General features: G+C 35.4%; 2 protein-coding genes across 3 annotated transcripts; one reads left to right on the top strand and one right to left on the bottom strand.

Annotated features, from left to right (window-relative positions):
• Positions 1 to 1,641: 1,641 nt before the first annotated feature.
• LOC112089229 lies at positions 1,642 to 3,056 on the top strand. Its single transcript, XM_024160217.1, has 2 exons — positions 1,642 to 1,771; positions 2,180 to 3,056. Exon 2 carries the CDS (start codon positions 2,234 to 2,236, stop codon positions 2,804 to 2,806), a length of 573 nt encoding a protein of 190 aa, XP_024015985.1. The 5' UTR covers positions 1,642 to 1,771; positions 2,180 to 2,233; the 3' UTR covers positions 2,807 to 3,056.
• An 8,550-nt stretch (positions 3,057 to 11,606) lies between these two features.
• On the bottom strand, positions 11,607 to 14,148 carry LOC18025493 (protein N-lysine methyltransferase METTL21A). Of its 2 annotated transcripts, none has more exons than XM_024160276.1 (9): positions 13,991 to 14,148; positions 13,790 to 13,884; positions 13,624 to 13,691; positions 13,045 to 13,164; positions 12,665 to 12,738; positions 12,526 to 12,583; positions 12,333 to 12,434; positions 11,985 to 12,096; positions 11,607 to 11,890 (listed from the first exon to the last, which is right to left on the bottom strand). In XM_024160276.1, the coding sequence occupies exons 2-9, from the start codon at positions 13,876 to 13,878 to the stop codon at positions 11,770 to 11,772; spliced, it is 744 nt and encodes a 247-aa protein (XP_024016044.1). In that variant the 5' UTR covers positions 13,879 to 13,884; positions 13,991 to 14,148; the 3' UTR covers positions 11,607 to 11,769. The 2 variants fall into 2 exon arrangements, with proteins under 2 accessions (XP_024016044.1, XP_024016045.1); XM_024160277.1 differs by having other exon boundaries at positions 13,982 to 14,128.
• Between the last annotated feature and the right edge of the window lie 600 nt (positions 14,149 to 14,748).

The following is a 14,748-nucleotide window of genomic DNA, read 5'->3' as shown; positions in this document are numbered from 1 at the left end:
GGTTAATGTTCATACACTCAAACCATATCTTGCAAGTGAAACCAAAGAGGGAGCTTCTTCAGTCTCTCTTGGTGATCCCCTCTCCTCTTAAAGGGTATGGAAAGTCAAAATTACTGACTTAAAACAAAGTGCACTTGAGAGACAATTCCATGTTTATCCTTGTAAATAGTCTTTACATGCTTTCTTTTTCTGTTTTTAGGATGTTTTGATGTTTTGATGTTATGCCTAAGTGTGAACATGGTCTAGAGAGGTTTATGTGCAATATTGAGGAGAATGGAGCCAAGAAAGGATGCAAAATTGTGTGAAATTGGCATTCATATCGAGAAGAATCTGGTCTATATTTTGCTCGATGCAACAAGCCTCAAAATGCCGAGCGAAAATCGATCAGAATATTGACCAAATGGACCTCAGTGTGGAGCAAGAAAAGGTGAAACTTTACATGACACCGAGGTGAATCCAGTCGATATTGGTCGATAGTTAGACCATCTCCAACCCTACTCCATTTCCACATCCAAACTCTATTTTGGAGTAAAATTCTCTCCAACCCTACTCCATTTCCATCTCCAAAATGGAGATATGAACAGTGCGCCTCTATATATGGAGTGACACTATTCATCACCTCCATTTTTAAGTGGACCTTTTTTATTTATAATTTGATCCCTCACCTATTTATATGTTATCAGATAAGTCTTAACAAAAACTTTGTTATTTTTTATATATAAATTTTATTACACAACAACAAAAATATTTTGCTACACAACAAGAAGCATGTAGGAAAGATGTAGAACGTGCATTTGGAGTTTTGCAATCGCGTTTTGCTATTGTGAAAGGTCCAGTTTGTTTTTGGCAAAAGAATGTGCTACACGATATAATGACTACATGTGTAATTTTACATAACATGATAATCAAAGATGAACGTGATCTTGATGCTTCGATTGAAGTTGGAATAGAAGCTTCACCTCCAGAGGTTCAATTGGCAGAGGATGATAATATTCGATTCCAAGAGTTTCTTGCTCGATATAGAGAAATCAAAGATAAAGAAGCTCATTTTTCACTTTGAAATGCATTAATTGATCATTTGTGGGAAAAATATACTAATGATGATAATTAAATTAAATTATGTTATTTTCTTAAGTTGTTATTGTTTTTATTATGTTGTGTAATGGAATATATTTATTTATAAAAATTTCTTAAATTAAAATAACAGTTTTTATTTTATTGAAAATAAATCACTAAAATAAAGTTATTGAGTTCAATTCATAAGTTTGACAAATAAAAAGGTATATCTGCAAATAATTTATAAATTTAGTGGAAAGAGAATATACTTAGAATATTCTTTATGGAGTAAAAATGGAGTAGAGTTGGAGAGAAACCAACTCCATTATGGAGTTACTCCATTTATGGAGTAAAAAATGGCGTAATGAGTTGGAGATGCTCTTAGAGCCTCAAATGCTAAAGGAATATCGAGCATAATATTGACCAAAAAGAACTCGATATTAACATGGTGCACCTCTTTTTCCAGTGGTCGATAGGGTGGCTCAGTCAAAGTCAAAGGCTCCAACTGTATCCAGCTGTCTTGCACCAGCCATAAAGCAGCACCAGTCTCATTAAAATCGGTTTTACCAACATCTTTCTCCTCCCCTTTGCAAAGAAACTCTTAAAACTCCCTTGTTCTATCTAGAAAGCTTATTCTCTCTTGCTAGAAATCGATTTTCTCTGTCATTGCTGAGTCTCAAATCCATTTTGTTTCATCACTTAGCTCAATTCCAAAGTAAAATTTTAAAGAAATTACTTCTTAGTTTCAAATTTTACCATCGCCATTCTTCTTGATATTCTTGAAGAAATTTTTGTTGAAATAAGAATGCATTCCTTGAATTTGAATTAGACCCTTGAAATTTAGGTTGTGGATAGGTAGGGAAGAACTCACATGAGCTCATCTGATTCTTGAATCTTGATTCTAGACACTCACTATTATAACTTGTTGTTCTGGAGCTAGATTCTTGATTGTAGAGAATTGTTTTGAAGTGAGAATCTCTTGGTTGAACCTGGAATAGTTTGAGTTGATTTTGCTTGAATTATGTCGGCTGATTTTATTTCAAGCAACATTATTCTTAAAATACCTTGAGGCTATTTCTTTCTCTAGAAACTCATTACTTTGCTTGAGAATTTGTTGAATTAGGTACCATGGCAAAAGAAAATCCAGAGTTGCAAGCAAAATTACCAAGGAAAGCCAATGGAAAGGCGATTGCCTCTAGCTCACAAAGCAAGGAGAAAGCTGTTGGTTCTGGGTCTAAGAGCAAGGGAAATGCTAATCTATTCAAGTTCAAGGGCACCTGGAAAACAGAAAAGGGTTGAAAGGAGTCCAAGTGAGGATTTGAGTGAAAAAGAGCTCAATGTTGCTTCACCAGCTGCGGTGCCACAAAAGAAGAAGAATTTGGAGAAGAAACCCAAAGCAATTCCAACTTACTCAGATTATCTCAAGAAGCTCCAAGCTGTGACACTTGAAGAGACTTGGTTCCCAAACCTTGATTTTCTAAGAAAGCTTGGGATTTTTGAAGAAGTGAGGGCAGTGCTTCACACCATTGGTCTTAGGAATCTGATGGAGATGCCCCATCCCTCTTACAAGGAGATTACTTGCCAATTCCTTGCATTGTTAATAGCAGAATTTCACAATGGAAATGGATCAGCTGAACTTGAAGATGGTTTTGGATCCATTGAATTCAAAATTGGCAAGGAAAGATATGAGATGACTTTTAAGGAGATAAGCGATTGCTTTGGGTTCCAAGTTAATGGAAAAACTTCTTAAAGGAGGCTGAGATACTTTGGGTCTGATATGCAGCAGTTATTGTGGGCTATATGGAATGGTCACTATTTAGGTGGTGTAAGCTAGGCCGCTTGCATTAGAAGCCCAATACTGAGGATGGTCCATAAGATTGTGGCTCAAATAGTCTATGTAAAGAAGAAGTTTTCAAGAGTTTATGATGAGGAGTTAATGCTCATTGGTGAAGATATAAAGCGCCTGATGCCAGTGTTCAATAGTGGAATGCCTTTACAAGGAGACTCACAAAAACCAACAATGACATCTCTTCTTGTCAAGAATTTCCTTTCCATCAAAAATTAGGCTCTCACCACTAAGGCAAAGAAGCCATCTATGCACATAGGAGGTCTGATCACTCCTATCTTGTTGCACATTGGGGTTGAGATGAGAGGTCAGCCAAACATTTTCAGGTTGATGGATGAGCTTCACCTTGTGAAGACAAAATTCATTGAAGGAGCTGTAAGAAATTCTTTTGCTTATAACCTCGCTCTTGAAGAAGTTAAGGTGAGAGTCTTTTTGCCTAATCCCTCTCTCACTACACTCTCTGAGAGGAGGAACATCAGCTTCTATGTCACCAAAGATCAGCACTACAACCCTGATATTCATCCTCTCATAAAATCACTTAGAAGAGGAGCTCTCCAACCGCCTATTAGTGATGCTAATGAGGATCAGGAACCAGTTAATGAGGAGCCTGTCTTGCCAGACCCAGTTTATGGGAGTCATAAATAATTCTTTGACTCTTATGGTGGCCAGATGCCCAATCATGCTACCATTGAAGCTCACTATCGCACTAAGTCACTTCACAGGTGGAACAAATTGCAGGATAAGACCATTAGAAAATTGGTAAAGACAGTGAAGGCTTTGAAGAGCAATTTCAAGAGCATGGGTGCTACAATCAAGAAGCTCAGTGCCAAGCTTGAGAAGAGTGATTCAGTCCAGAGCACCAAGAGCCAAGGAGAAGAAATGTGAAAGCTCACACCAAGGAGGCCAGCTGGTGATCTTTAGCGGTCAAGTTCAGCATTCACCACAAGACTCAGATGATGAGGAACTATAAGCCAAGATAGATGCCATGCAATCTCCCTCAGACCAGTCAAGAAATCGATCATACTCCTTGGGGTTTCCAGCCCCACCTCAAAGTCCCTAAAAGGTATCACTCCAACACCTTTTACATAGCATATGCATTCTTTTTCATTTCCTTCATTCATGCATGTTTTGATTCTCTCTCTCATTCTTATTTTAATTTTTGCATATTAATTCTCATGCATTCCATCTATATGCATAGAAAAACAAAAAAAAAACAAAAAATTGAAAATTTTTCCACAAAAAGATTCATGTAGTTGCATTCACATACTAAGATTGAGTCTAGATTGCATTTCATATAGGTTGCATTAACATTTTCATAGGGAGTAATGATTGATTTTTTCAAGAGAAAACATCACTTTAAGAATTTGATTCATTGCTCTGGTTGTTAGTTCTCTAATGCATTCAGAAGTGAAATGTGCATCATAGTTTGAACTTTAATTGAAGCAGATTGTGAATTGAACTCAGCCCTTGACAAGTGGAACTTTAATCTGAAATGTAATAATCATGTGGTGCATATTTGAATGAACTTGTGGATAGCATATACATACTTGGACTATCTTTCCCTTTTTACCACTCTTGTTAGCCCAAGTAGCTGATCTCCATCATTGAGACAGTTTTTCCTGCCTTTAACTAAGCCATTTTTGAAGCCAAAAACTCTAGTGAGCGATGTGAGGCCTTTTTTTGAATGAACTTGACAAAAAGGGTTGGGTTTAGAGCGACACGAGTAGGCTTTCATGTAGATCTAGCTCTGCATCATGAGATTAGAGTATGTTAAGCTAGTTAGGAAGGGATCTTGGGGAATCAATGACATGAAAAAGAAAAGTTCTTGGTGAAAAAGAGAGAGATTGGGAAGAGAACTAGTGGATAACAAAGTGTGAAATGGCTGGTTTTAAAGAGAAAACACTATGTGTTTAAAAAGAAAGAGAAGCCTCTAAGTGTTGAGAAAAGAAGAGAAAAGAAGCCAAAATGGCTCACGCATCAAGTTTGATGAGGGAAGAGGCTAGTTAAAAAATGGGAAATGAAAAGAGCTATGTGAAAAGAAAAGACACCAGCCAATATTTTGAGAGGATCCCTTAGTGAGAAAAAGATGAGAGTGAAGAGAGAAAATGGGTTAAAAAGGCAATGAAAGCCTTTGAAAAAGGATAGGTTAGGAGTGTTCTTCATTGGTTTAGAGTTTGGGTGAAATCGATTTGGGCATCGGGTAGATGGAAGTCTACTCTTGTATGCATAGGTTGCTTTTTACCCATAGCATTTTGTTGAAGTTCATTCTTTCATTGAGCTTGTGCTAAATTGAACCCACATGTGCATGAATGAGATCATTTTTATCTCATAACCTCACCCTTAGCCAAGCTTGTTTGTTTGAGTATGCATCATTTTGATCCACATGATAAAACTTAATGAATGTTATTGGGCTGAAGGCTAGGAAGGTCTGTGTAGATTAAGGTTTGGACTTGATGCATTCAGAGTATCTTTCTTGTAATTGCATTTTAGAACTAATAACTATGGCAATGAATTTTGAATTCTTTTAGTGATCGTCTTTCTCTTTGGAATATGAACTCCCAAACTCCAACCTCTCTCTCGCTCTCATTTGTCTACTTTGTTTGCTTTAGGACAAGCAAAGAAAAAGTGTGGGAGGAGTTGATATATTCATATGATTGCATACTTAGGATGCATTTTTAGTCCAAATAGAGAGTCTAATGCATGTATATAGGTAGTTTTCTTAGACTTTAGCTTTGATTTTAGATTTTGTAGAATATGCATATTTGGAATGTTTTCAGGTACTTAGGACTCATTTGGGGACCTGATGGAGCTAAGACCAAAGAGAAACCCTCACCAACAATGGACAGATTTAGAAAAGAGTCCTGAAGCTGGCGATACCTCTGAGTACTTTCACTTCGATTCAGCCTCCGGTGTCTTCATAAAGAATAAATAGGATCGAATCATGTTTTCAGGAAACTTGAAATCAGACAATTTAGAGCAGTGAGATGAAAGTTATGGTTGTTTGACGATGAATTTGTCTCACAGCTTTTCTAGCTTAATCCGATGCCCTCAATGAACCGGTGTACCAAAGGTTTTGCTGACCTCAGATGGAGTTGGACCCTACATCAACGTTGGAGAGGATTGAGTCACCTGGCTCATGGAGTTGGTAATTCAAGTACCAGATCATTAAGCAGGGATTTATGCAAGTTTTGGTGCAAGTGGTCTATACTCACACCAAGAAGAATATCGACCATCTCCTGGTCGATATGACCTTGGTCTCTCCTAGGTTTTTCTTGGCTTTTGGGAGATCACTTTACCGTGTATATCCAGACCAGAATATCGAATTAAATGAGCTCAGAGTGGATCCGCTGAAGCTGCAACCGACCAGAATATCGACCAAGCTTGTAGTCGATATTCTCATTAAGAGATTCTTTGAGCCACACCGACCAGAATATCAGACCACATGCTTGGTCGATATGAACTTGATCCTGGACGCATTTTAAGGCTTTTCCGGGTTAATACCCGGTTTGTTCCGGGTTAGCCCGGCCTCAAAACCATACCTAAATAAACCTTTTAACATTATCTGTTAGACTTATTCTTTATTCTTTAGTTCTTCTTTGCCTCTTTTGTGAAAAAGTAGACCTTGTAAGAGAGATCTTCATATTCTGTTTTAATCAAGAGTGTTTGTTTGTTTCTAATCATTTTTCTATCATTATATCATCATCTTCTACCTTAATTAATCATTAATCATATATAACTTCTCATCTTAGGATTAAGAGAGTTAAATATGATTAGTGAGTAGTCAATTTTATTAGAGTTCTAGATATGTAGGTTAGGGTGCTTAAGTGTTAGATTAAGGTGTTTAGGGACTAGATTTATGCTTTCCTTTCTCTAAATAGTTATGCTTAAAGCTAGATCTTTGATAATCACTTTAGTCTAGAACTTAGGTATTTCTCCACTCACAAGGTGTTTGATGAAATGCTTGAACAAGCTATTATAAAGGTCTATTGCTTTGTTCACACGAGAATGCTTGTTTGAAGAATAGATGACATTTTGGGGTTGATTATTAATGCAATCTTATCATTATGCCTCTAATGAGAATTGGGTATGAGTAATGGTTTGATTTGTGTTCATTGTCTTGAGAAAGAATTGAACTTGTTTGGAACCTTAAGGTAATTGGAATCATTCATCATTTTGTCATTAACATCTTAGTTTAACACCAAATACACCCTAACCCATTATCATGTCTAGAACTCTAAGCCTTTTGTCATCTTTTACATCAGTCACCATTTGTTATTTTTGTTTTGTAGCTTTGTTTATTGCATAATCTTGCTTTAGTTTCACTTTGTTACAAAACCTAATTATTGTTAGACCCATTCATATAGATTAGTGTTTAGATCACACACATATGGATTGACACCTTAAATACTGCAACTACTACTTTCAGAGCATCTTTGAACCTGACAAAGAGATAATTTCTTTTTTTCAGAGAACCTTCATTATTTGGAACTGGTCTTGAAAACGTTGAAGCAACACTAGTTTTACGCCAACCGGAAGAAATGCGCTTTTGGGCAGTCTCAGATTTTTAATCTCGGACACATCATCACCAGAGAAGGAGTGTACAGATCTGGAAAAAATCAGTGTTGTGTGTGCATGGCCTGAGCTTCGGAACATCACATGACAGAGTTAAGGGGATTTTTAGATCTCACGGGATATTACTAGAGGTTTATCCGAGATTATGGAGAGATTTCACGTCCACTTAATTGCTGAAGAAGAATAACTTCAAGTAGAACACCCAGACCACTGAAGCTTTCAACCTGCTAAAAGCAGGCTGTTACAATTTTGACTGTCCTTGCTTTGCCTAATTTCAAAGATCTTTTTTACTTTTGAAACAGATACCTCAAGTAATGGAATGGGCGCAGTGCAATCACAAGGAGAAAAAAAAAACCAGTGGAATTTTTCAAGCAAGATTTTTTCACAAAAAGAGAAGATGAAATCGGTTTACGAACGAGAACTCTTAACAAATGTGCTGGCGGTTCAAAGGTGGCGTCACTACTTGGCTTGTCAATCATTCACCATTCGTATAGACCAGAAGAACGTAAAACATTTGCTGGAGCAGCGGTTTGTGACCTAGGAGCAACATAAATTGGCAACCAAGTTGTTGATTTTGAGTTTGTAATTAAGTATAAGCTAGGGAAGGACAACAAGGTGGCAGACGCCATGTCTAGAAGATCTCAGACCGAGCATTTCTTCAGCCCCATTCTCTTTTGACTTGGCTAAATTGAATGCAAGAGTTAGTAAGGATCCAGCTCTGCAGAAAATGGTTCAAGGGTTGCATGCCAGGGCTCCTTATCGGATCTGAAATACTCATTGAAGCAAGGAGTCTTGTATAAACATGACCAGGTAGTAGTGCCTAGTAGATCTCCCTTCATTCCAATTCTGTTGCAGCAGTTCCATTCCAGCAGCACAGGAGGTCATGAGGGGCAGCTGAAGACATATAAGAGATTGAGCTGGGAGTTGTATTGGAAGGAAATGAAGCGAGATGTGATCAAGTTCATTGAGAAATGCCAAGTGTGTCAGAAAAACAAGTACTTCAGCTGAGCACAACTGGTCTTCTCAACCTGTTACCAATTCTGAAACATGTGTGGGCGGACATTAGTATGGATTTCGTCGAAGGATTGTCATGGTCACAAATGTATAAATCAGTCTTGGTGGTGATGGATCGTCTCAGAAAATTCAGCCATTTTTCCAAATTGTTACATCCGTATACTGCAAAGGAAATTACTACGAAGTTCATTTTAGAGGTAGTGAAGCTTCACGGGTTTCCCGAGTCCATAGTATCCGATCACGATAAGGTATTCCTTAGTAATTTATGGATTTCTCCGGTGGAGCTCGGCCTATCATCCCTAAACTGACGGGCAAACGGAGGTAGTCAACCGCTGTCTAGAAACGTACATTCGCTGTTTTACTGAGAATAAACTGAGGATTGGGGCGAAGTGGTTACCTTGGGCAGAATACTGATAAAACACATCTTACCATTCTGCGATTGAGATGATATCTTTCAGAGCATTGTATGGTTGTGATCCTCCCAATTCCATGATACACCAATAAACAATGCGACTGTTGAGGAGACATTGCGAGAAAGAGATGCTCTGATTGAGGAGTTACAGGCTAACATTATTAAGGCACAGCAGAGGATTAAAAAATCAGTCGATAAGCATCGAAGGGAGTTGGAGTTTGCTCTAAGGGACTAGGTGTATATCAAGCTGAGAATCTACCATTAGAAATCTGTGGCAACGACACAGAATGAGAAACTGGCACCACAATATTTTGGTCCATTTGAGGTGCTGAAGAAAATAGGACTCGCCGCTTACTATTTGAGACTCCTACAGGTAGCTCTATCTACCCTATCTTCCACATTTCTGAGATTAAGAAAGCAGTTACATCAGATCACAAGGCACAACTGTTACCACCAGCTACGAAGTCGAATATGGAGTGGGTAGCGGAGCCAAAAGCTATCACAGCTATCAGAAAGGTTGCTGATGGTACAGGTGTAGAAGTGTTGGTTGAATGGGACGAGTTATTTGACTTTGAAGCTACTTAAGAATTCATATAGAAGATCAGAGAGCAATATCCTCATTTCCACCTCGAGGACAAAATGGCTCATTTACAGGGTAGTACTGATAATTTTGGTGTGCCATTAGCTATCATGAAGAAGAAAGCTATAGACTCGAAGAGAAGAAGCAGGTTCTCGGGTCAGACAAGTGGCTAAAAGAAGAGTATGGAACTGGAGCAGAGACTCGTTCTCAGAAAGAGTATTTCTTATCTTATAAATAAATAAGTGGCTTATATTTGTCACTAAATATTCATTCATGTGATTTGGAATTGCACAAAATATCGTTATTAATATGTAAATAGAGTAAGATTAAAAATACATAATAAAGTTCAGTTAAACATTTCAACATAAATTACTGAATTAAAAAAAATCAAAATAAAAAGAAAAACAAAATACAAAAAGATAATTTTAAAGACATAATATTACAAATATAAAGGTTTATAAGATTAGTTATAAAAAATTATTAGATTACTTATAATGGTTAATAAGACTATAATTATTTTGTCATTGTCTTATATTAAAAAAAATCTTATAAAGTTTATAAGATTAGTTATAAGGGTTTATAAGACTATAACTATTTTTGTCATTGCTTTATAGAGAATATTACCATAGGTGACTTTTGAAAAGTGTAATTGCCAAAAAGACACTTTATGGAGATGATGTACTTATCTTACTTTGCTCCCATTTTTGGATTTTTTTGCCCTTCTTTTTCTTTACGTTCTATTTACTTACTGAAAAATATTAAAACATACGGGACTCACTTAAATTCACTCATCAGCTTCCATACACTAAATAGCGTGGGACCTATCTTAATTCATCAGTTTCTATACAGTAAATCGTACGGGACCCACTCATATGTATGCAACTATATGAAAACTCATGTAAATATGCATATATATTTATATAGTTACATCCATCTCTAATATATGCATGTGGATATGCATGTAAATATATATGTGTATCTATATAGTTACATCCATTTATACTCTATGTACGTAGATATTCATATATATATTTGTGTTCATGTGTGCGCTATTATATAGATACATATATATATACATATATATCTATATAATTGCATAGATATCCATATATTTGTGTCCACGTGAACGCTACTATATGGATACCTATGTGTTTATCACTAAACGACAAAAAAACTAAGTTAAAAAATAAAAAATAGGTATCAAAGTATTAAGAAAAAAAAAATATAATTTATAGTGTCAAAATAATTATTCGATTATTTTTTAAATAATAGATAAATAACAACAAACAATTATGAGAGGTGTGTGATATTAATATAATATTAAATAAATAAATAATATAGATGAGTAGACAAAATGGTTAAAACAGTTATTTGTCTCTTCCAAACAGAAGAAAAGTGTATCTTTTGGTAATTAAAACACAAAACTCCATTTTTTGGACATTAGATAACTCAAAAGTACACGTAATGATAACACACTCATGCTTTATATGACAAAGATAATCTTATAAATCCTTATAATATTTTAAATAGGTTTATAAGACTATAATTATTTTGTCATTGTCTGAAAATTAGTATAATGTACTTTATTTTCTACTATTTTTTATCGATTTGTAATTTTTATTCTTTTTTTATTACAGAATGCAATGTTATATCAAATTTATAGTTTATCTATTTAATGAATAATTAGTATTCATCAAAATTATTAAAAAATAAAGAAAATCTTTAATTTAATAATATAATAATTTAAAATATTGTTTTTAGTGTGAGTTTTGATATTGTGGTTGAAGATGAAAAAAAATACTATTTACTTTTACACTAAAATTTATATTATTCACAACACCAAATTTGATGTTATGATTAGAGATGACCTAAGTATCTAGTTACTATTTAAGTCTTTATTTGTCATCTGTAAACCTTATCTTTTGGGATCATTAATTAACGGAGACTGAGTTTGTGCTCGATATACAACCCCTCTCTCTCTCTCTCTCTCAAGGTAACATTCTTCTTGCTTTGATATTCGAATCTCTAAACGTCAATTAACAAGCATATATTATAACTTAATAAGTAGGTAAAGTCAGGAATTGGACATAGCAACTACGAAAATGGAGATCCAAATGTTAGTTGCAACACTTCTTTCCCGACCGATGTGGATTAACTTCAAAGCATACACAATGTCATTGCATGCTTTCAAACACTAAATTGATTTATCCATTTCACCAAACGTATGCATCTATAAAACATAAAAACAATGAAAGGAAATTTACTCCAAATCTTAAGCCTTTTCTTCTTTTACTTAAGAGCAATCTCAAATATAACCCCTTCCAAGTTTCCCACGGTACACCGAGTCCCAGGAACTTCATTCATCAGCATCCCGTGCTGAGCACCTTCCCTCAAGATCGCAGAATCCATCCTGTCACAACATTTGACATAGTTTTACTCTCTGACTCATGAAACTTGCAGCCATATGAGGAAAAACGCAAAAAAGTTGTGGCTGAAAAGCTTACTGTTTAGCCCGTGATACGTATGCTAGTATGAACTTGCAATTTCCGGGTTCCCTGATCCGCAAAAGCTGCTCAGCACTGTCAAATAGCAATGGCACACTAGATTGCTGAAAGCTTACGTATTGTCAAGGCAATGTTCTCAAATCGTCGGAGTGCTCGATACGGTTTAACTAACCCGAACTAAACAAAAACCGAACCAAACAGAAGATTCGTTTTGGTTTCATTTTCTATATAAAACCCATTAAAACCGTAATTTTTATGAAAATTCTTCAAATCAAAGATGTATTTATCTATAGATCTGAATTTAGACCAAAACCATAACTGTAAATAAAACTACAAACATAAGGATATAGATATCAGCTCCAAGAATAAGATCAAAGCCATCTTTGTGTTTCTTCAAAATTTCACCAAGATGATCACTATTTCCCCATTCTAGCTTTGCAGCCTCTAATTCTGTAAATAGAAACATGAACAGAACCAAAAATAAAAAAAAATAGTTAGGAAAGATGAGAATCGATAGCATGATAAAAATATTAGTACTCACCAGCTGATGGGTTGGGCCCACTCGAATGTTCATAAAGATCGATGTTTTTGTTCAGTATCTGTAAATTTCATATAAAAGATTTGGTTATATTCTAAAAATGATGAATTCGCAGAGCAAATCTTCTGCTAAGCAACCTTGCCTTGAGCACTTCATCGTTATGGTCAGTAAGAATAACTTTACGGCAAAATTTGCTACAGAGGACTCCAGTTATACCTGTGTCATAACAAGATTAAAATTCAGCAACTGCACAAGAATTAAAACCAGCAAAAAAAAAAGTATTCAGGCTGTGGAAGAACATACTGCAAATGAGCACTTGAAAGTTTATATATGATAATGGTGATGAATTACAGGCAAAGAGAGTGTACAAAGACCAAATCTGTCAAGAAAATATACAACAATTTTCTAACACGGAATAGGGATGTTTACAATATCGAACATTTCTAATTGAAATACGAAGGCAAGATACGTTGGTATGGTCCAATCGAAAATGAAAGTTAGATAGACAGTAAAAAGTATTACCAACACCAGATCCCAACTCCAAAACTGAACATCCCTGGAGAATCTCAGCATTTTCTGAGAGATAGCCGTTCATAAGCATAGCACCAGGCCAAACCAGCTGCCCTGTTAAATCAAAATCAGCTGTCCCAGAAAACGTTTTAGACACCTTATAGCTTTACGCCAAATACGACCAAGCGTGGAAACTGAATGATCACAGAACTCATTGCTCAAATTTTAGTTTCTCTATGGCGATAAAAGTTTGAAGAATAATACACCTAAGTAACTCAAATTGACTAGCTACGGTTTCAAGAGTATATAAACAAACAACACAAGTTCTACATAACTTTTGTTACATAAGTAACTACAGAGGAACTTTTATTTGTAGTATAAACATTTAAAGAAGAAGAAAGCCAATTAAAGAGCAGAGATCCTATTAGCTACATCCATCTAGTCAAAGGATGATATATGAAGAAATTCACAATCTTTATTAATCAAATGTCTTCATAACCCAAACCTCACAACAACAATCAAATTGAAAATTAACCTTGCCCAAGATTCATAAAATGTAAGATAGATAAAAGATTAGAAATGTAAACTCACTTGAAGCTGATTGGAGACAGTAGAGCTCAATAACATTCGACCCAAACGTAAACGTCGTCAACTGATAACTGCATACACCAATAACAATGTCTAAGCAAATAAAAAACCAGACACTTGAATTAAAACCAAACTAGGCAAGCATTTTTTTTAGGTCTGTAACAATTACTCATCGTTGATGAAGAAGGATTCATCTAAGCAAACTATATCTTCCTCTTCTTCATTTGCTTTTCTTCCTTGCTCACTTTCGCTACCCATCTTTTACTGCATAATTTAATTAGATTTCTCAGATTCCAAATTTCACTACGAAAACAAAAGCAAAAATGCAAATCCCAAAAATTTGTTCCATTAAATCAGTAACATAAAAAACCAGAGCTCGTAGCAACGGAGGGTGCGGCAACAATGGAGTAGACCGTCGATGACAACGGAAGCGGCGGTGAAAAGCAGATTCGGTTGGGAACTCGGAAAAAAATATTTTTAGAGAGACAAGAGCATACCGATGCTTTCTCGGTTCTTTCAATTTTGTTCAATTATTATATTAAACCGGTTCTAGAGAAAAACCATCCATGGAAAGTAAATGAAACCCAAACTAAGAAAACCATCCATGGAAAGTTAAATCAGATTACTAGGATATTTGGTACTCCCTCCGTTTCACAAAGAGTATCGTTCTGACACTTTTTTTTATTTCAAAAAGAATGTCGTTTTAGAATTCCAATGTAATTTTTAACATAAAATACCATTTTTAACCTCAATAAATTCAGAAAATTAATTATAAATATAATTTCAAAAGTCATTTTCTGCAAATTAATAAGGGTATAAGAGACTTTTTATCTTATTTCTTAATTTGTGTGAAGAATGTCAGAACGACACTCTTTGTGAAACGGAGGGAGTATCATTTTAACTCTCTTACTAGGATCCTTGGGATCATTTTAACTCTCTTACTAGGATCCTTAGGATCCTTGGTATCATTTTAACTCTCTTACTAGGATCCTTGGGATCATTTTAACTCTCTTATTAAGATCTTTGAAATTCCTAAGATCATCTCCAATAGAAATGTAAATTTCTCTTCTTATTTTTCTTCTAAATCATTTTATTCTCTTTCCACATCATTTTCCTTTTTCAATCCAC

This window comes from Eutrema salsugineum, unplaced genomic scaffold (genome assembly GCF_000478725.1).
Source record: "Eutrema salsugineum unplaced genomic scaffold, Eutsalg1_0 scaffold_12, whole genome shotgun sequence".
NCBI lineage: Eukaryota > Viridiplantae > Streptophyta > Magnoliopsida > Brassicales > Brassicaceae > Eutrema > Eutrema salsugineum.
This window is presented reverse-complemented; position numbering and strand designations above follow the sequence as displayed.